The sequence below is a fragment of the Ursus americanus genome, chromosome 25 (assembly GCF_024610735.1).
Source record: "Ursus americanus isolate L20-20 chromosome 25, mUrsAme1.1.p, whole genome shotgun sequence".
Lineage (NCBI taxonomy): Eukaryota > Metazoa > Chordata > Mammalia > Carnivora > Ursidae > Ursus > Ursus americanus.
Window position 1 is genome coordinate 38,058,238 of NC_142151.1, and position 22,673 is coordinate 38,080,910.

General features: G+C 34.0%; 1 protein-coding gene across 8 annotated transcripts in view; it reads right to left on the reverse strand.

The window, feature by feature from the left end:
- SCAF11 (SR-related CTD associated factor 11) overlaps positions 1 to 22,673 on the reverse strand; it is a 68,157-nt gene that overhangs the window by 20,745 nt on the left and 24,739 nt on the right. For 6 of the 8 annotated variants that reach the window (XM_087855793.1, XM_045801222.2, XM_045801224.2 and 3 more), the window contains 4 exons: positions 21,019 to 21,176; positions 11,132 to 11,209; positions 7,342 to 7,442; positions 5,195 to 5,256 (listed from right to left, as the gene is read on the reverse strand). In XM_087855793.1, coding sequence (XP_087711919.1) covers positions 5,195 to 5,256; positions 7,342 to 7,442; positions 11,132 to 11,209; positions 21,019 to 21,176 — 399 coding nt within the window. Of the gene's footprint in view, positions 1 to 1,443; positions 1,568 to 5,194; positions 5,257 to 7,341; positions 7,443 to 11,131; positions 11,210 to 15,152; positions 15,321 to 21,018; positions 21,177 to 22,673 lie in introns of those variants that run through there. The other 2 variants (XM_045801225.2, XM_087855795.1) reach the window with 2 other exon arrangements.

A 22,673-nucleotide genomic window follows, 5' to 3' on the forward strand; every position in this document is an offset into this window, starting at 1 on the left:
ATCGTACCATTTAATACATAAATATTTCAGTATGTAACTCCAAAAAGACAAGTGCCCTTTGGGGAAAAAAAATACCCTTAATACCATTCTCACAAATAAAAAAACCCCATAACTCCTTAATATCAAATACCCAATGTTCAATTTTTCCCAATTGTCCATAGTTGTATTTGTTTTTTTCAAGATTTTATTTGTTTATTTGACAGAGAGAGAACAAGTGCATGCACAAGCAGGCGAAAACAGCAGGCAGAGGGAGAGGGAGAAACAGGCTCCCCAAGAGCCCGATGTGGGGCTCAATCCCAGGACCCCATTTCATGACCCAAGCTGAAGGCAGACGTTTAACCAACTGAGCCACCCAGACACCCCAAGTTATATTTGCTTACTTTCTTTTAATGACATGTTAGAATAAGGATCCAAATATTGTGATTGCTTTAATGTTTGTCTCTTCAATCCATGGGTTCCCCTCCATCCCTTTTAAACTCCTTGGAATTTTCAGACTGAAGAAACCAGGTCATTTATCTGTGTCTAAATTTTGCTGATTGTACCCCCTTGTAGTTGCTTAATATGCTTCTATGTTTCTATATATCCTGTAAATCAGTAGTCAGATTTTTAATCAGATGCAGGGTTTTTTTGTTTTGTTTTTACTACTGTATATTTGCTATTTACTTCCATAAGTAGGTGTTGAATATTTGCTCTTCTCTCCTTCTGCGATGCTAACAGCCACTGATGATCACTGTCTAGGATCCATTTATTCATTAGAGTTTACAAAATGCTGGTATTCAAAATCTGTAATTCCATCTAAAATTATTTGCTGAAATATTTTTTTTTAAAAATTAACTTTCCTTTATTACCTGTTCAATTATCCTGATATATAGTTTACCTAGGGAAGGCATGAAGGATGCTTTGATACTATCTTTCAAATACCAGTTTTCAAAATAAGTTAACCTCCTAGCATCCTCCTAAACAGACCAATTAGTTGGTTTGTTTACTTATAAGGTAGCATGATGAACTCCTGGACTTCAACATATCTGATAGGTCTCAATAACTGTAGTTACTACTCTTCTTGATGCTCAAATTGTCCCATTTTTGGCTAGAGGAAGCCCAATCAAATTGATTCCTAAGACTTTTTGTTATGATGCAAGTAGTGTTTAAAGACTTCCTGCTTTTAGAAAAATGTTCTAGGCACATCTTATTTATTATCTCCAACCTGGAATCAGTCAGTCATTTATTTCAAGGTGCCCTGGTTCTTTTATTGGGAAATGGTATTTGGAGAACACAATCTAGGCACCAGGGTTGGTGTACATCATTTTCGTATCACTTAGAAATTTTATTTTATAAATACTAAAACAGCTCTTTAGTGACCCTGTAGTGGAAAGAATCCCCCCAAATTCATGTCCACCTGGAACTCAGAATATTATGACATTTAGAAATATGATCTTGGGGCACCTGGGTGGCTCAGTTGGTTAAGCCTCTGCCTTCGGCTCAGGTCATGATCTCAGGATCCTGGGATCGAGCCCCGCACTGGGTTCCCTGCTCAGCGGGGAGTCTGCTTCTCCCTGTCCCTCTGATCCTCCTCCCTGCTTGCGCTCTCTCTCTCTCTCTCTGCTTCAGATGAGTAAACAGAATCTTTAAAAAAAAAGAGAGAGAAACAGGATTTTGGTAGATGCAAGTAAGGTAAGACTGATGAGAGACCATACCGGATTAGGGTGGCCACTAACTAAATTCAATGAGAGTGTCCTTACCAGAGACAGAAAATGATATAGAGGGAGACACAGAGGAAAGGCATATGAAGACAGAGACAGAGACTCCAGTGATGCAGAAGAATGCCAAGGATTGCCAGGAGCCACCAAAAGTTAGGAAGAGACAAGGAAGGATTCTTTCCTAGAACCTTCAGAAGGAGTATGGGTCTACCAACACCTTGACGTCAGAATTCTAACCTCCAGAATGGTGAGAAAACCAATTCCTGTTGGTTTAAGCCACCAAGTTTGTGGTTAATTTGTTATAGCAGCCCTAGGGAACTAGTAACTAATCTAGGCATTATTTTATTTTGTTTTTAAATAAAATCATAAATAAAAATTAATATGCAGGTATAATAAATAGGTGAGGTATTTGTAAAACTTCCCTACATGTAGACTCCAACTTTTTCTAATTACGTACCTTCCTTGACTTACGATGGGGTCACATCCCAATAAACACACTGTAAGTTGAAGATACCTTAAAACACATTTAATACACCTAACCTACTGAATATCACAGCTTAGCCTAGGCCTACTTCTAACACACTCAGAACATTTCCATTAGCCTATAGTTGGGCAAAATCATCTAACACAAAACCTGTTTTATAATAAAGTGCTGAATATCTCATGTAATTTACTGAATACTGTACTGACAGTGAAAAACAGCATGGTTATATGGGTACAGAGTGGTTTTAAGTATATTAGTTTTTTTTTACCCTTGTGATTGCATGGCTGACTGGGAGCTGCTCAGTATCACTAAAGAGTACTGTGCTATGTATCACTAGCCTCGGAAAAGATCAAAATTCAAAGGGCACTTTCTACTGAATGTGTATCACTTTCATACCACTAAAAGTCAGAAATCCTAAATCTAACCATCATAAATTGGGGACCATCTGTAAGATGGCCGGAAGATAAACAGATCTTATCTGCATATGACATGCAAACATCTGTATTTCTTCAGAGCACCTCTACTTGATTGTAGAGTAGGCATCTTACATGTTCAACAGAATTCTTGATTATACCCTCCTAAGCATTCTACCAGCCTTTACCATTTCACTGATCAGCAACTCCATTTTAACAATTCATCAGGCCAAGACCTTAGAATCAACTGCACACCCAACATCCAACCCATCACCAAATCCTGTTAACTTCACCTTTGAAATACAGTATGTTCAGAATTGAACCACTTCTCACTACTTCCACTAATACCTTCTTGGCCCAATCTACCATGATCTTTGGCCTAGAAAATGGCCACCTAATTAGTCTCTCTGTCCTCCTATAATCTATTCCCCCCTTAACAGGCAGAGTTATCCTTTAATAATATGTCAGAGCATGTTACCCCAGAAAATGCTTCTCATCTCACACAGGCCCTAAAGGCCCTGCCCACCAATGTCTTACTCTTCCTCCTCTATCTAACTCAATCATTCTAGTCATATTGACCTCCGTGCTATTCCTTGAACATGCCAAGGTTCCGCTTGTCTCAGGGCTTCTGCACTTGCTGTTGTCTCACCTAGAACATTCTTCCCTGAGATATCTTTATGGCTTCATCCCTTAATTCTTTTGGGTTCCTATTCACCTATAAACTTATCCAAGAGGATTTTCCTGACCCCTTATATATTACCTCCCCAATGTCATCACCCTTTATCACTTTACCTTGTTCTATTCTTCTTTAAAGCACTTATCACTACATGTCATATTATACATTTATCTTTTTATTGTCCACAGAAGATACTCTGTTAGCAAGTACTTTGTCTCTTTTGTACACTACTATAATCCTAAGAGTTTAGAACTGTGCTTAGTATGGTTTGTTGAATGGGGTGAGTTGATCTCAATTCTCTTTGGCTCTACTAGTATGAACATCTCACACTGAGTACATGCTGTGTATGGAATTAGAACTTAAACTTGAATAATTTTCATTAAATACAATACCTAAATACAAGCTAACTATGTCATCAGGTACATAATTTATTTCAATGCAGGAAGTAAAACTGGCCATGTTGGATGTACTGAACTCCCCAAGTAAAAAGCAACATCATAGAAAAAACTAAAAGGAAAATCACCAAGTACCCTCAAATCAATCCAGACTTGTAAACACATTTGCTCATAATTACCTAGGTATTAGTTAGTACTTCTGTAGTATCCACTCATAAAGCAAAATGAGTATTTCTATCCTAAACCAAAAAAATAATTCAGGGATCTTAACTTAAGTAGACATAAGCACTATGTTACAGCGCTTGGACAGTTCTAACCTTCTGGCAGGAACAGTTTTCTCTCTCTAAAAATAAGGCCACGCAGAAGATATATACTAAAGGAAATTACAGTAGTCTTAAAATTAAGATTAATATAGTGAGAGCATGCCAAATTATTTAAAGAAAATCTATAACAGTGTTTAATCTTCCTCAGCAGTAAATTTTATATCAGATCCTAGAGTTACTGAACAAAGGCTATCCATAAAAAAGGGTGCTAATCTATAGCAATGACAGAAAAACAAAGTTTTGATATCTCAAGTTTTTAACAAAAGAAAAATGCTATATGACCACAGAAGTCCTTATACTGCAATTTCATGTAAATAGTAAATTCAAAGGCCATAAATCTGGGGATCTATGAACCTGAGAGATCATGTTAATTCCAATCAGAAAAAGTAACAACATCCAAACCTCATAATCTATAAAGAATGAAGTTGATTATCATTTACTTTTAACAACAATGAATTCATTAATTCTTTGTATCTATAAACAGAAATACACTGTAACCTAACCTGGAAAATAAATGTTCACCCCCTTGCTTACAAACAGCTTATGGTAAGTTGTTCTTTGGAACAGAATAAACAGCCTGAGCCCTGAGGAGGAGTCACAAAGCATGGTGAACCATGCACTAGACAAGAACAAAAGACAGGAATATTTAACTGCTCATTAGATAAATATGTAAGAGGTGCTTCATTTCCAAACAAAGTTTCAAGTTAGAAGTGTGGCTACAGGCCAAACCACAACTTCTTCGGGGAACTGTGAATTAACTTCCTAATGCCACAGACCTCTCTCAGTTCCTATAAGGCTACTGCTTACAGTTTCTGGCCCACAGGTATTTTACCTCATCTTCCCTAAGGACTTCTGCACTAATGAGTAGAGTGAGACCACATGCACGCTGCTAACCACCAAGTAATTAGAAAACACTCGTTTCTCCTTTTTCTTTTCTAACATACACACAAACACACGCATGTGCGCACACGCACTCACACTCAATCTTCCCTCCCTCCAAGCTGAGCATTAAAAGGGGGGGAGGGACAGCATAAATGACGCCATGAAAACAGTTTATATAGGACTGAACACAACGTACAGAGCTCAGCAGAATTCTGTGTATGACTATTTTCCAAACGAAAATGTAACTATAATAAGAACTTTAACACAAGCATTGATGTAAGAAACAAAAAAAGGTAGAAAACACAAGTAAAAAAAGTCACTTACTATGTGTCATCTTCAAGTCATTAAGTTTTGCATTTAACAGATCTTCTTTTATGACCTTTTTTCTGTAAACATTAATAAAGAGGTGAAATAACTAAGAGAAAATTGTTGTTCTGCTCATTTATTTTTCAATTCACTACCAAGCAAAATGAAATGGATTAGGCACTGAGTTTTAAATTCTAGCAAAGAAAACATGACCTGCCATTCAGTTGCCACTCTCCACTCCAAGGGAGATTCACTACCAAGGGGGGAAAAAAGCACAATCCCTTTCCCTGGAACTGATAGAAAGTATCAGAAAGGAAGGGGTGTCAGGGTTTTTGTACTGCTTTAGGAGAGGCAACACTGCATGGATATCTAAGTGCTGTAGACACTAGGTTATATGCAGTGAATGTGAGACTGAATGAAAGGAATGCTAAAAACATCCAAAGACTCCAAAAAAGAATATATTACAAATATTCAATAGCTGCCGGATTTTCCACCTTGGGAGAAATCACGAAGGGGCCAACTTGGTAGGAAAAAGCAAATTATTGTTTTGCATCTTATTTCTCTAAACCATCCCGCTACCACCAAATCCCTGAGAAAAAGCAGTTAAGCCTATGGACTATCTCAGCTGTGTTAGACCCACTGTATGACCCTGTTATAGGACATACAGTGATGACCACTGCACTCTCAGTAAGGGCCAGAGAACTGTGGTAATTCAGAGAAAGCATAAAAATGTATATCCATGACGCAGTCATAGCTAGTGACAGGAGATGTATCAAGAATGAAGCTAGCAGAAGTTCTTCAGCGTGCTGGGAAAAGTGTGCTATCTTCTATGTAAACATAAATGCAAGAATCAAAACTGACAGTTACAAGAAAATGTAAATAAAATTTGCTCTAATGCAGTTACTAACTTGAGTTTATGGCTGTGCTCTTTGAATGGGTGTTCCATGAATACCTTAAAATCACACACAAAGTTTTGTCTGTAAGTATGTTTTATGACCTGTTTTTCTGGTAGAAGGTGTCTATAGCCTTCTTCAGATTGTCAAAGAAGTCCATAACTTCCAAAAAGATTTAAAGGGCTGCAGTGTTATAAACTGTGGCATGACTTAATAAACCTTAAGAACTACTGTCAACTGTTTGAGTAACTAAATAAATCTACTCTGTTAAGAAATTAGTATTCTGGGGGTGCCTGGGTGATACAGTCTGTTTAGTGTCCAACTCTTGGTTTCAGCTTGGGTCGTGATCTCAGGGTTGTGAGACTGAGCCCTGAGTGAGGCTGCATGCTCAGGACGGAGTCTGCTTAGACTCTCTCTCCCTCTACCGCCCCCCCTACTAAAATAAATGAATGAATTTTTCAAAGAAAAAAAAGAAATTAGTATTCTGATTAAATGTACTAATGAATCATAGGTTTAATTAGGAATTTGACAATATATACTGTCTTAAGAATATAATTTTTGGACAGCTCTGAATATATGTCAGATCAAAATGGGCTTAACTTTAAATGTATTAGAATAATTTAACTATTAATAATAAATTAATTTCCAGTACACTATTAACTCAATTTAGGTCAGAAAATATGTTAAATACCTATTAAACTCAAGTACCAAGCACTGTATTTCTAGGCAATTACATTTTAACAACAGTAATTAAAGAAACAAATCCAAACATGTTAAAACATAAATGGTTGCTATGGTAGTTACCAAGTGCCTGCTACAATACAAAAAAAGAAAATTATAAAGATAATAAGCAATTTCAATTAGAACTGTCTCATGAAGAATGTTGTGCTCTATCATTACTTTCTATTTTTTGTCCATAAATACTAGAGCAGTGCTACTCAAAATGTGGTCAGTGCACCAGTACTTACTCATTACTGGTTTGTCATATAGAGAAATGAGTAAACTTTTATTTACACTGATATAACATTTTTATTTTACAAAAATATACACCTAAACAGATTACAGAAAAAAAATTCATCAAAAATACAGTTCAAATTCTATTCTCAGATTTCAACTGGTCCTTTCTTATCAAGTGTGTGCTTTAAAAGAAGTAATTAAATACATTTAAACCCCACATCATTAAAAAAAAAACAAAGAGGAGTACTTTTTTTTTTTATTAGCTATCATCTGGTTTTAAACCTTTGGACCCCACTTAAAAATTTCATCACTAACCTCATACAGCTTTTAGAATTTTCACAACAGAAGAGCTGCTTCTTAAAAGAGCTTTCAGTTTTCTTGTCTTTTGTTTCTCTCAACTGTCTTTTTACTTGAACCTAGAAGAAAAGCAAAATCCCTTATTTAGAGTGATAATCCAGCATCACAAATGACAACCTATCAATTCTCCTTTGAAAGGATAAAAAAATTAAAGAAACAAAATTTTCTGAATGAAAGAGCAGCCCAAATACATAAGCTTTTTCATTCAAGCATGCTAAACCATAAGACTGGCAAGTGTGCTAAACTCCAGGGGAACAAAATAGTGAGAGGCATGTAAACAGAAAGTGCTCATGAGCACAGATCTCTGTATACATGTAGGACTGAGAAATTAACTCTATCTGAGGATAACAGAGAAGACTTTAATGAGTGGGTCTTAAAGAGTAGGAATTTGTCGAAGAAAAAAATATTCTGAATGGAAAAAAGAACACAGTTACAAGACCAATGAGAAGCCAATGCAGATAGGAAAGAAAATATTAGCAGGATATGAAGTTGATATAATATATTAGGACCAGACTGTAAAGGGCTTCAAGTAAAAAAATAATTCCATGGGAACCAGCGAATAAATGGAGGTATTAAAGCAAGCGAATGGGGGCGCCTGGGTGGCTCAGCCATTAAGCGTCTGCCTTCGGCTCAGGTCATGTTCCCAGGGTCCTGGGATCGAGCCCCGCATTGGGCTCCCTGCTTGGCGGGAAGCCTGTTTCTCCCTCTCACACTCCCCTTGCTTGTGTTCCTTCTCTCACCGTCTCTTTCTGTCAAATAAATAAATAAAATCTTTAAAAAAATAAAAATAAAATAAAGCAAGTGAATGAAATGACCAAATTTGTTTTTCAGGATAAACTTTGCCAGTGATGTGGAGAATGAACCAGTTAAGGAGAGACTATAAAGGCTGGCAAACCAGAAGAAAGCTCTTAGAGCTGTGTAGATCTACACTGTGAGAGACAAGTCACTAGCCATATGTGGCTACTGAGCACTGAAATGTGGCTTATCTGAATTGAGATGTACTCTATTTGTAAAATAAACACTGGATTTCAAAGATACAGAACAACAACAAGGTAAAACCTCTCAATAATTCTTTAAAAATACTATATGTTGACATAATACATTATGTTGGATTAATTATAAAAATTTATTTTAATAGTTTTCTTTTTACTCTTTCAATATGACTACTAAAAGTAAAAATTTTAAATTATAGTGGCTTGTAGTATATTTCTATTGGTAGAGCCAGTCTAGATGACAGCATGAAGGCCTACAAAGAAGTGACAAAAGAAGAATGAAGAGGAAACAAATTTAAGACATTGCTCAGAAGGACTAGGCAAAGATAAGAGAGAAAGAAAAAATGGAAAACTCCCAGATGAGTTCTGGATCTGTTAATGTTTACATTCTACATGGAGATATCCAACAAGCACATGAAAACATAAATCTGGTTCTGAAGAAAAAGATCTGGGCTAGTGATAGTTTTAGAAGCCATACAAATACAGGTAAGAGCTTAAAGCTACTGGAGTACTCAAGAAGATTTAGAGAGAAAGTATCCCCAGAAAATGGAAAGGAATTTTAAAATGTAAGAAATGATTTTTTAAAAGTCAAGGAAGGCAGAGAGATGGTAAAGACTGTGAAAGGTCAGAAAAGTAAAACAAATGAACATACACACAAACATTCATAAAACGATATCCTATAAGCCAAAGAAAATAAAGAGTAGTCAAGAGCACCACATGCAGAAAATAAAAAATTATTCCAAACCTCAGTGAGGACACTTTTACAGAGGTAAATGTTCAATGTGAGTTGAAAAGCAATTATGAAAAGGGAGTAAACAAGTACAGATGTCTCATTCAAATTTAGTTGGAAAGGGATAAAGATAATAAAATGAAGATTCAGAAGTAAAGGTCAAAGGAAAATATTAAGAGCATGTAGTTAATATCACATAATAAGAAACACTTGTTAAGTCTGACTAAATTAGGTTAATACTGCATCAAACTTTAAAAAAAAAGATTTATTTATTTATTTGAGGGAGGGAGGGGCAGAGGGAGAGAGAGAGAAGCAGACTCCATGCTCAGCATGGTACCCAAAGTGGGGCCCAATCTCACAACCCCGAGATCACAACCCAAGCGGAAACCAAGAGTGGGACACTCAACCAACTGCACCACCCAGGCACCCCTGCACCAGACTTTTAATTTAAGTAAAACACAAACCATATTAAAGAAAATGTAAATTGTTACTCCAAGCAACAAAACAGTATTTCACATAAAGCAACGAAGTTTTAGAGGAAAATATCTTTGGAAGCTAGTTCATGCCAATACATCTTCAGCAACATAATATATATAGTCTGGAAAAATAAACAATCTTTCAGAGAAGCCATGCTTTAATTTTGATCATAATATTACACATTTATATAATGTTACATCTTTTCTCCAAGACGTACTAATTTATATAGATGTACAATTACATAATTACAACAAGCAAAATCATGTTTTACATGTCATGTTACTTGAATTGTAGTCTCATTTGTTCCTCACATCTGGTAAAAATATATCAAAACAAATTATAAATACCTACACTGAGAACATCTTATGCTTAAATAGTTGTATGTCACTTTCATACCCCTTCCTATTCACAAAGACAGCAGCCAAACTGTTATGGACTTATCATGCTACTTGGAAACAGTAACCCCCCACCGCCCCCATCAATGGTATCAGGTATGTATATAGTAAGAACTCTTTTTTTTTTAAGTAAATTCTACCTGCAATGGGGGCTCAAACTCATTACCCTGAGATCAAGAGTTGCATGTTCTACCAACTAAGCCAGCCAGTTACTACAGTAAGTCATTCATGACTTGTAAATGGCATCTCAAATCTTTTTCTCATACATCTTATATAACTACTTATTCTCCTTTTGTCTTTTCACCTTTTATTCATTAACTCAGGAATATGTTATTTCTTTTTTCTTCTTTTATTTGTAAGCCAAAAATAAATCTAAATACAAATCATAATCATGGTTCATAATCATAAATAACATCAATGAGATATGTATTTAAATGTGCATCTCATGAAAGTGATTAGGATTAAGTATTACAATAAAATTGTACTTAATAAAAGAATAAAGTCATCTGCCCATGCCAACCCTGAAACTATGAGAAGTCTCTCTCAAGATCTCTACAAATCCCCATATCCTTCTCTAACTGCTCACTTTCCTTCAAGCACCAGCATTTAAAAACAAAGATACCATTTCATATTTAGTTTTATTGGCTTAATCTTCCAAACATAATAATGCTTTTCATGGAAAATAATATTCAGGTATTTCAAACTTAAAGTTTTTGTGGGGCTGGTCTTTGAATCTAATATTCCATTTCAAACCCCTTTTCACTGGAAAAATGTATTCAAAGCACTATCCAATTAATTAGTAAATGTTTCTGACACATAAAAGTCCTCACACTAGAAACATTCTAAAAATTTTAACCTCCTGCAATTTAAGACTAAATGTGAAACTTCTTTCAGAGCATCAGAAGTAATATTTTGTGGAAAATCGTAAGGTGACTACCATGGAATGTCTTCCTTAAGAGGGCAAAGAAAAAAAAAAGGTTCAAAATTTCTGTAGCCTTGTAGAAAAGTCTGGGCTTGCCATGTGAAATAATAATCACATATTAAACCTAAAGTTGAACAAATCATAAATATACTCAAACTGGAAATCTATTAAGGGAAAATCATCTCAACTAATTTTATACAGTTCACGTTGCAAAGTAAAACATAAGCCTTACCTTAACACAACCTTCCAATGCACTCAACTTAAACACTGCTTGAAATGGTTTTCGGTCAACAGGACATGAAGCCAGTATCTGAAAAATGATTAGCAAATTATAACTTTACAAATGTTTCTTTAGAATACATAAAAATTAAACTATAACAAATGCAGTTATAATAAGTTTTCCCTGGAAAAGGAAATAGAAAAATAATTTCTATCCACCTGTACCATGTCAAGAGTAATAAATATCTTAAATTTGTTCAATTCATTCAAACATTTACGGAGCACCTACTGTATGCTAGATAACTGCACTACCATCAACGAGATAAAAATCTCTATTATCAAGATATCAAGATACCATTAAGACCTCCTTGCCCAGATGAGAACTACTGGTACACTGAAAGGAGAACTACCCTGAAATCAACAGCTCTGTGACCTAAAGCACTCAGGCAACATTAAATCAGCTGTAGAAGGAATGGCTTGGACAGGTCTAGTACAGATCTTAATATTCTATGACTTAATATTTCTCTCCAAATCAATTATTTTGAATAAAGATACATCAGCAATAACTTCTCCAGAAGTAGTTTCCTATATATCCTTGAGGGGATATCCAACACATATATGTATATACGGTGTAGCTTTCACATATGTAGTATAATTAATTCATATGCTGAACTGAATTTTTTCTCTTAATTATGTATCTTAAATTGGTTTTTATTACTATTTCTGAGTGGTCCCATTCTCAATTAATAGCATGGTATGCCTAAGAGTTTTAATTTACATTTCCTTTTATATAAGTAAGATTGGGCATATTTTCATATTTTTAAGAGCTTTTCAAAGTTCCTTTTCTTTAAATTGTTTATTCATGCCCTTTGCTTAACTTATCAGGTTGCTGGTCTTTTTAAAATTGAATTGTAGGCATTCTTTATAGATTAAGGAAAATTGTCTTTTGATCACTCTGTGATTCTAAATGAGCTTTACTTTGATAAAATTATTTCCTATACTTTCAAAATAAATGTGCATCAACTATAGGAGTTTCTATGATTACAGTATTTAAATATTTGTAAAGGAATAAGTTTATATTATTTAAATAACTTAAAATGGAATATTTTGCCCATTAGAGTAGGAGGGAAGATTCTGTACCATACAAAAATACCAAAAGGTGGTATTAGTAGTTACTTATGGTTATAAAAGTAAAACAGGATTTTAACAATGTAATAGCAACAGTCTAAAAGACCACAGGATAGTAATGGAATTCTGATAAATTATCTTTTATTCTCTGGTGAAATATGTTGTCATTTTTGCCTTTTTGGACTTTGGAACATACCAAGATATGCTTATACAAGCACAGGTAGATCAGACTATATGCAGCCTTTGATCATAGAATACATTTTCACAAAGCCTGTGAATCACTTTGAGAGCAGCCAAAATATAAATTGAGTTACTTTTTACTACTCTAAAAAGTAATTTTTCTTTTCCTGTTATGTAGGCCTTGATAAAATGCTTTAGCACATCTGATTTAGGAAATGTGACCTTACCGTATTAAATTGGTTCAGACTAGTAGAAGCCAGCTCAGCTTACTTCCTAAGTACTATGGATTTAGGATGTTATTACTCTCCTTACAGAAAACTTGACCTTAAGAAGCTTTGCAACAAGTAGTGACAAAACTGTCCATATCTTTTTTAATAATGCACTGCAAATAGCAACTCTAGTTCAAGAAACTCAACTATGTGATTGCTATTTACCATATTAGCATTTACTATATGAAATTTCTTAAAATAGAAGTTGTACTAATAAATTTATAATTCAAAATAATATTTAAAAGTAAAACTTTTCGGGGCGCCTGGGTGGCTCAGTCAGTTAAGTCCCCAACTCAGGTCATAATCTCAGGGCTGTAGGGTCAAGCCCTGTGTCAGGCTCCACACTGGGTGTCGAGCCTGCTTAAGATTTTCTCTCTCCCTCTTCTCCTTCTCCTTCTGCCCCTCCCTCCCTGTCTCTCTAGTATTAAAAAAAAATTTGATTTAAAAAAATTAAAACTTCCAAGTTCTTATAAAGTTTCAGAATATACTTATTTATATTTTAAAGGTAAATTTAGATAAGCATTCAATAAAAGATAAAATAATGATAAATGAAAACTTTGTTTCTGTCCATGTTTTTTAAAAAACTATTAACAAAGACGTATGGAAGCTCTGAATTTACTATCTACTTTCATATCTTGCCCTGGTAAGTAACCTTGAGCAAGTTACAGATTTTGTGTGTCTCAGTTACCTCACTTGTGACTATGAGGATAACAGAACTTCTCTCTAAGGTTCTTTGGGGAATTAATGGAATTAATCTTAGAAGAGTGTATGGCATATACTAAGCATTGCATAAAGTCTTCTAAATATCAACTACCTTCACTGCACAAACAAAAACAAAAAAAGCTTATTAGTTCATTAACAAAAAGACAACCTACAATAAGATGTATATACATGCATGTGAAAGACAGGAGTTCTTAATGATTTTTTGTTGGAATTTGCAAAGTTCATGACATATATGGAAATTAAAATATTTCATTTTATTATATCTATTTCTATTTGTAACACTTACTAAGATCTAACAAATAAAGCCACTTGTTCAAGAAATCTACTGTATATTAGATGCATCAATCTTTCAAGAACTCCGAAATTACATAACTGTATTTTCTTCCTTATTAAATTTCCTCGTCTGACACCAGCTAAATGGCATTCCTGCCTTTAAAACTGTCAGTTTTAACCTGAGCCATTCCATTTTGATCTGTTTCAAATAACAGGGTTCTGAGTAAGATTTTGGTTCTGTTCTCTCCTCCTCAAGAATAATTGCTACAGATTTGTTTAAGGTTTCATTTGAAGGAAAGGTCCCACTGCTATTACAAAAACAAAAAGAAAACAACAAAAAATAGTTCGGAAAACCACTGTTATATGTTATCAACAATTTGTGTATAGTTAGTTAGTACTAGAAAATAAGTTAATAAGTTTTCTTTAGCTCAGGTTCAGCCATCAGAAAAAATGCTGAAAACCAAGTTATCCTCCCCAGTTAAGGAAAGCACAGGTCAGAAAACAAGCTACCCATAGTAGACAAAATATCTTTGCTATGGCTACTTAGAAAGGATGATATCCAATTCTGACCTTAGAACAGTTTAACAACACATTTCAAAGGGGAAAGAGAAAAGAAATTGGGTTATCCTGAGTTAAGTCTTCATAGCATACTTCAATAAATTAAGATTGACTAAAGAAGAATAAAAAAGAAATCAAAATAGATTTTTTTAAAAATTAAATGGATCATTAATTTTTTGTTAATGTATACTGTAAGCAAAGTACACATGGCAAAGTTCAAAGACACCATCATTAGCAGGTACTAATGCATAAAATTACACCTAACGTGACAATCAAATACCTTTACTAGGAAAGTTTTACAAACAGAGTTTTAAAATGGTTTGCATTGGCCTAATTTTAAGGCATTCCCATGGGTACTGCACCCTTATATCCAACAGGTATCCATTCAGAAAATGTCAGATATTTTAATCTTAGGTTTTCATAGTTTGTGTTACTAATATAGCTGATTTAGTTGTGTGGTTTTAAAAATGCACATTAAAACTAATTTAGAAAACTTTGAACTAACATACTTATTGTGCTTAAAAATGTGATTTTAGTTTTGAAGAAAATTATCCCAAATTTTGTTTTCCTTTTATACATCAAAAATAAATACCCCTTAATTATTCACCATTTTGATTCCTTATATACATCAAAAATACTCTTCAATTATCTATTTAACCCAATATGACTTTCATTTCAATAATTCGTAAAGTATCTAATTTAGTTTCATAATCAAGGTAGTTCAACATCACCATTCAACTTGATAAAGCTAAAAATAGAATTTGATCACTGCTTTACAATGCAATGTGTATTAAAAAACAGAGCATAATTTTATTGTGAAAGCTCTGTACTAAGGTTGTATCAGTGAAGGAGGCAATTTTGATAGAAAAAAAAAATCTTCCTAATGATTTCAGTAAAACATACCCTAGTATTCTGAAGCGTTGTAAATTCCCAGCTCAGACAAACCCATATTTAAATGTAAGAACAGGAAACCTTCCTTATTTGGAATTCAGGATTCTTGATTTCTAATATTTCTTGCTTCCTGTTGCTGCTCTATCCTCAATCACAAAGGCTGCCTATAGATAGCCCCTCCTAGAGAGAGAGAAGCAAGTGTTAAAGGTAAGTGCTTAAAGACTAAATCTCAGTACCTACACTTACAAGTAGGTTTGTCTGTTCATGGGAATCTCTAGAACATCTATCTTTCCTACTAACAAATAGAGCACATTATATAAAACTACAGTTCAAAGGCAATATAAGGGATTTAGGAATGCACACCATTAGAGGGTTTCTATTCACAAGAACCTATTTTTCTTGTTGATGGTTCTAAGATACCTAGCCTGGACACCTCCAAAAAAGTGCTCACCTGTAGTCAGACAGACTACATGTTCCCTATCACACTTAACCAGTTCTTTCAAGACAGTCCTTGTCAATCCACATTAGTGAAACAGCTTTCAAGAATGTACTCCTGAAGGACAAATGACTGTCAGTGATAAAATTAACACCAAGAAAGCATTTTATCTAACTACTCAAAGGGAATCTTTCTTGTTCTTGAAGATACAACAGTTGGGTAAGAATTACTTTTAATTTAATTTCTTTTTACATTTAATAGTTAATTCTTTCCCTAGAAAAAGAGTAAATTTCATAAACTACCTGCACAAATCATTTTAAAATTCCAACATTTAAAACTAGGCTATACAGAAATACACTTTATCTAACTAGTAACATTATTAAATAAAACTCTATTACATTTATGCTTTAGATAATGAGTGGTTCACAATGTAGAAATATTCTTTGCTCTACCAAAGGTTTTACCAAAGGATTAATCCGTGAGGTGAAAACAACAGGGGATTTGGAATATAAAAGTTCTGGAGGACCCAGAACTAGCAACCTCTCTTACTTTAAGGATGATGATAGACAGTCCTGAATCACCTCTTGCACAAGTTGTAATAATTAAATGAAATGATGTATTTAACAATGCTTTACAAAGTTTTAAAGATAAGGACTAATAGTATTGCTCCACAGTATGTTTAAATTCTTATTTATAGAGAACTACATAACGGAGAGGTTTAGTTTAGTTCAGGAATAAATAAAACTCAAAATTCCAGGGAAAACTGAAGAAATCCAGACGATATAGCTTTGAAAAGTATTCTAATCACCAGAATGTGTAAATTTCTACTCACTGCATAAAAGAACATCTGTACATAAAACACATCAGCAGTCAAGATATAAGTCAACTAGTCGCATTCTGATTTTTTGATATGTATTAATTCAAAAATATATTCCTCACCTGTCTGCATTGAACACTGTCGTTTGACTTCTTCAAGAACTGTACTCATCATAGTAAGACCCTCTTCATTTCTAGTCTCAGAAGAGAAAACATACCTTTGCCAGCTGTCCAAATTTGACTTCTTTAACCTTACTTTCTGAAACTGAAGCTATCAGCATTTGATATGAAATGGAGGACTGAGATAAATAAGTTAAAGGAGGATAATCTGCTTACAGCAGGAAAGTTAATCACATTTAAAAAGTTACTTAAAAGATAAGGGAAATATTTTATATTACTTTAAAGACAGAAAACCCTAGTGGATATCAGAACCTCTTGATCACATATGTGTGTCCCTTTAAATAAAATAATCTCTTAAATACTTCAAATACAAAATGCTTCCAAGGCTTTAAACTTTAACCCTTTTAGGGCCAAAATTTTAACTTCTTGGCAATCTGCCAAAAAATAAATCCTATTTTCTCAACCTGTGTGTGTGTGGAAGTGGTATCTTATTGTCTATAGGGAATCACAATTATGGATCAGCTGTCCCTACTACAGCCCTGTGTCAGACCTTCTCTAGCCTTCACCTTTCTAATTATATACTTTAAAATGTGCAAACTCAGGGGGGCGCCTGGGTGGCTCAGTTGGTCAAGCGGCTGCCTTTAGCTCAGGTCATGATCTCAGGGTCCTGGGATCCAGGCCAAAGTCATCAGGCTCCCTGCTCAGTAGGGAGCCTGCTTCTCCCTCTCCTTCTGCCCCTCTTCCATCCTCTCTGCTCATGCACTTGCTCTCTCTGTCTCAAATAAATAAAATCTTAAAAAAAAATAAAATAAAATGTGCAAACTCAGAGATCAAGATTAAACTTAGAGGCAAAGTAAAAACTGGCAATATGTTTAAAGACTGCATAGGTATAATATAGGTAAAATATAGGTAGGTAAATTTGGGAAAATAACTTTTTGAGTGGCTGTTAAACTTCAGTGTATTGCTCTGTGCATATTTCATCAATTCAAAGGTTTTCTTTGTTTAGTTTTAGATTCTCAGCTCTAATATTAATGTTTTAAATTAGTTAAAAATTTCAACTTTTCTTAAGTGTTAACTACTGTTTAGTTCAATATTCTATTTCATCATCATCATCAATCATTTCACAAACCAACAGGCCTACCATGAAAGAGTTTCTTAGAAATTAAACATAGTCATAGTGGACATGCTTAATTTGTTCCAGTGTCCCCAAGGGCAGGAAATTAGGTTATGGGCCATGAAGGCCACCGTAGGTATATATAGTATATATATAGTAGTGTATTTATTTCAGATACCCTCCTGAAATTTTTTATGCTCCTAAAATATCTATATCCAAAGTCAAAGTTGGTTTTAATCTTTTCAAGCTCTAAAATTTTCGTTCTGTGGTTATTTAAAACAAAAGCCATGTAATAAGGCCTTTCAAGTGATCGAGTAACTGGGCTTTCATCTGTAGGTATTTTATACAATTTGCCTTCCCCAGGGCAGAAAGATTCAGGATAATGGAACCTATGGTTAGTATATATATACACTTCCTTTTTGTTCTTAAGATCCATTCTGAATCATATTTCAATGAACCTGGAATACAAATCTCAGATAGCTCAGCTGAATTTCTGAAAGACACATAAGCTACGAAGATGATTCTCAACACATTTTGCACTGTTTTCTTATTATGTAGATTTCCAACCACTATAAATCTCACTTTAATTTCTACCTTCCTACTAAAAGTGAACGTTGGTAAAATTTTAAACTATGGATCAATTTTTTTTAATTATTTTAATTTCAGGCTACCCCTTGAAGTATTTAGCAACAAATTAGAGTTCAGAATCCTTGCCTTGAATATTAAATAAACATTGTCATAGTAATTTAAATGAAAGAATATTTTAAAAAAGCCTTAGTATAGGGCCTGGCTGGTTAGAAGCCTCTAAATACAGACATGTATATCCTAATTGTGAAATCCAAAGTAAACTGCATGCTCCTCTTTAGAAAACAGAAGGCGGCTAAGGAAAATGAGAGGAACGAGCCTAACAACTAATGGCCGTGGAAAAAAAATCTCCAGTGAATCTGAAATCTGATTCTATTTGTCAAAATACACCCAATTTTTCACGTATTGCATGGTGCACTGGGTGTTATACACAACTAATGAATCATCGAGCCTTACATCGGAAACCGTGGATGTACTGTATGGTGACTAACATAATAAAAAATCATTAAAAAAAATAAATAAAAGCATAACTTCGAAAAAAAAAATACACCCAATTTTTATCATACCAATAAAAGATTCAAACAGAAAATTTAATTCAAAGCCTAAGTGATTTTGTTAACCAATATTTATTATTTATAACGAACAATTTATTGGATTGTGCTCTTGTTACTGCTCAATTTAATGATGGCTGCTATCCCAATTAGGGACAATGAAATAATTCAGAATATTCTCTGGTTATTCTCTGCATTCAAGGTTAACCACTTTTGTTTAAACAATATCACAATACCCCGCCTCCCCCTACTTTCTTTTAAAAGCAGTTTGGCTTCAATAAATGTTTATATACAAAAGAGTAACATAAAAGAGAAAATATTACGTGCAAGAAAGGTGTTGGTTGCAACACTATATATGTTATCAAATATTTCCAACTTAAAAAAAAATATTCAGGGGCACCTTGGTGGCTCCGTCAGTTAAGCGTCCAACTCTTGATTTTGGCTCAGGTCATGAACTCAGGCTCCTGAGATCGAGCCCCACGTCAGGCTCTGTGCTCAGCAGGGAGTCTGCTTGGGATTCTCTCTCCCCCTCTGCCTTTCCCCGCCCCCCCCCCCCGCACTCTCCTGCTCTCTCAAATAAAATCTTTAAAAAAAATATTCAGCAAGAATTAAAAACATAGATAAGTTTAGAACTGAGTTGAAAATGTGCATAGTCCACAACCTACTAGTAGTTCCACTTCTAGATATATACCCTAGAGAAACCTGGAGCATGTATACCATGATAAAGTGTATGATTATGCTGAAGATGCACGTAGAGCATAACGATGCAGAATCATGCCTATTTTATACATCCTAATTTCACAGAGAAAAGCACATACTCAGACTATGCTGCTGAACCTTACAATTATGTGGTCACTAAATACAATTTTATAAAAGCACTGAATTGAAACCTTCTACCCATCTAATAATGTTGCTTCTCTACTGGAAGCAAATCTCTATTTTTAAAATATTTAATCACAAAGCAAACCAAGGTGCATTAAATTCAACACAGATGAAATCTTTAATTGGCTGGCAGAGAAAAATATGCATTCATTAGTCAATGCTCCTGCAAACACATGGAGATTTATAATTATATTAAATAATTAAATTAAACTCAACATATTTTTTCCCAAAATACATTTTTACCTCTCCTTGGTCCCTTCTTGCCAAGATCAGTTTAGGCATTAATCTAATTAGAACTATTTCTAAGTATACTGCTATGAATTCGATTGGTGTAACAAATCTTTTTTCCTCCTTCTAGAACTCGGCCACAGCATCAGTATACAGTTATATTCTCCTTTCTACACTACTGATGAAAATATAAGTAAAACACAGAACTTTGAAAGCCCTAATTATGTAAGAAGCAATTAATTCCAATGTGCTTAAGGACATCGATTTGAATGCAGCTACTGTTGAAAAAATATTTTTTTGACTTATCTCCTTTACTCATTTTTATACACTGAAAGACTACTAACTCAGAAAAATACTGCATGATTCATATGATAATGAATTTTTATTTCACAATTTTTAACAATAGGGCTTATAATGCATATTCAGTGATTCAATGTACCAGTACCATGATTTGCTTGGCCTGAACTAAGTCAACATAATACATTAAAGGTCCAAAATATCTTTTTCTTAATCACTTACTACCTATGAAGAATCTCAGTAATATCATTAACACAGACTCTGAAATTAGTTCACACTACATTAAAAACAGGAATTAGAAAATGTACTTCTAAATTCACTTTTGCCTCTTTAAGCTATGAAATCTTGGTCAAGTTCTAGAACACAAAATCCAAGTTCCTCATCTGTAAAACTGAAGAACACTACTACATCTGCTCTTGTTATTCCAAAAGGCTGATACAAGAAGAAATCAAATAATCTATGTAAAAATTCTCTGAAAAATATAAAACACAAAACAGACAGAGGTGTTATTAGTAGTAAGCAGATATTATCCCAAGAGGGTTAAGTACACTGAAGATGAATTACTGCATTTCTACCCCCCACCTCCCCCCCAAAAAAAATCTGTTATTCCTATAAGGTTGTTTCTTTTAAAGGTATGCACTTAAAATTTTTTTATTATAAAAGAACAAAAAAAAATGTGTAAAAAAACTAGAAGAAAATATACTGACAGAATTTGAATAATATAGGGAAATTTGTCCACAGTAAGGGGAAAACATGTTATTTATAAAAGGCATTATCAACTCTTTAGGTGGCATGATACCATGCTAGGGAATTAAAATACAATAATATTTAATTTATTCTCAGACTCACCTCTGCCCATTTAAGAATACAGGTCATGCAGAAGACATGATTACAGCTTTCTGGAAAACCAACTTCTTTCTCTAACAGGCAATTAAGACATATCGGACATCTGTCAGCTTCACTGTACAACAGACCAGTGGTAGCAGTATTATCTTTGTTTTCTTCACCTATAAAGTAAAGCAGCCACATATGCTTAAGTTTTCCAGACAAAATGACATGTTTGTGGCAGAATCATGAACTAGATTTTCTAAAGCCCCCCCCACTACAAAGTAATTAAATCTTACAGTGTAACAAACACACTCCTTGAGCACAATACCCCAACACTTACTAATTTATTTTTTTAATGGGGGAGTAAAACTAATTTTTTATGAAATTAATTTAAAAATAAGTAATAATCAGATGGTTCAAAAATTTTAAAGTAAAAAAAAGGTTATAATGACATCTTTCTCACTCAAATCTGCCATCTATCCAGTTCCACCAAATGCAACAAATAACAACTATTAAGTTTCTTCTGTGTTCTTCCAAAGATTTTTTGAAATGTGGAAGCAAGCAACTCTTAAAACATATCCTTTTAAAGCTCCCTCTTTACACAAATACTAAAACACTATGCACACTAGTCTGCATTTGTTTTAACTTACTGATGGATGTTCACCCGTTTTCAACCTTTGGCTCTTACAACAAATGCTACAATGAAAAACTATCATTTCACATTTTTAATAGCATATCTACAGGATAAATTCCTAAAAAAGGAATTGCTAGATCAACATGTATGTACAGTTGTAGCTTGAATAGATACTGTCAAACTTTATCTCTTAGGGTTTGTATTAATTTAAATGCCCACCAGCAATATAACCAACATACAAGAATATGTACTGTTGGCTCAAAAGTAAATAAAAGAAACTCCAAAATTCAACATAAAATGACAAAATTAAAGAAATGTTGTCACCTGAAATGCAAACAATATACGCCAAGCAAATGGAAAAGTGGGGTTTGTCCTGGGAGCAAATATTCGTATTAGGGTTCACACCTAGAGACTTACAACCAACCCAGGTAGGGGAACTGATTCTGAGAGACTTCCATATTAAGTCAAGACCCCCAGTGGTGCTAAAGTAAAGCAAGGGTTCAGGAAAAAGCAAATACAAATCCTCTGAAGGAACACATCCCTTAGACAGGCCCTCGGAATTCTACAGATTAAATTTATCAAATATGAGTTCATAATAAAACATTACCAAACCTAAGAAAATAAGTTACCTTGAGTAAGAATCAGCAGAAACAAGAATTTATTTAGATTCATTTATTTTTACATTTTATATATTATACTTATTAAGTATAAATTTATTTAGATGACCACTGGCTTCAAATATCAGAATTCGCAAATATAACATAGAATGATTAAACAGCATATGAGTCCCAGAAGAAAACAATACTTGTGAACTGTAAGATAATGGATGACTATAACCTGTAAGTCAAGAGCAGGATGATCAGAGTTAAAGTGTTCTAAGGTTCTTTTACTGTTAACAGTGAATATTAAAATATTAACTTTAGAAGCAGAGGAAAAGATCAATGCCAACTATTTTAAAAACCCAAAATGGAAGATTACAACAACAAAAACAGATTAGCATATTCATAAACCAGTAAGGAACAAAAATTTAAGAAGAAAGAGT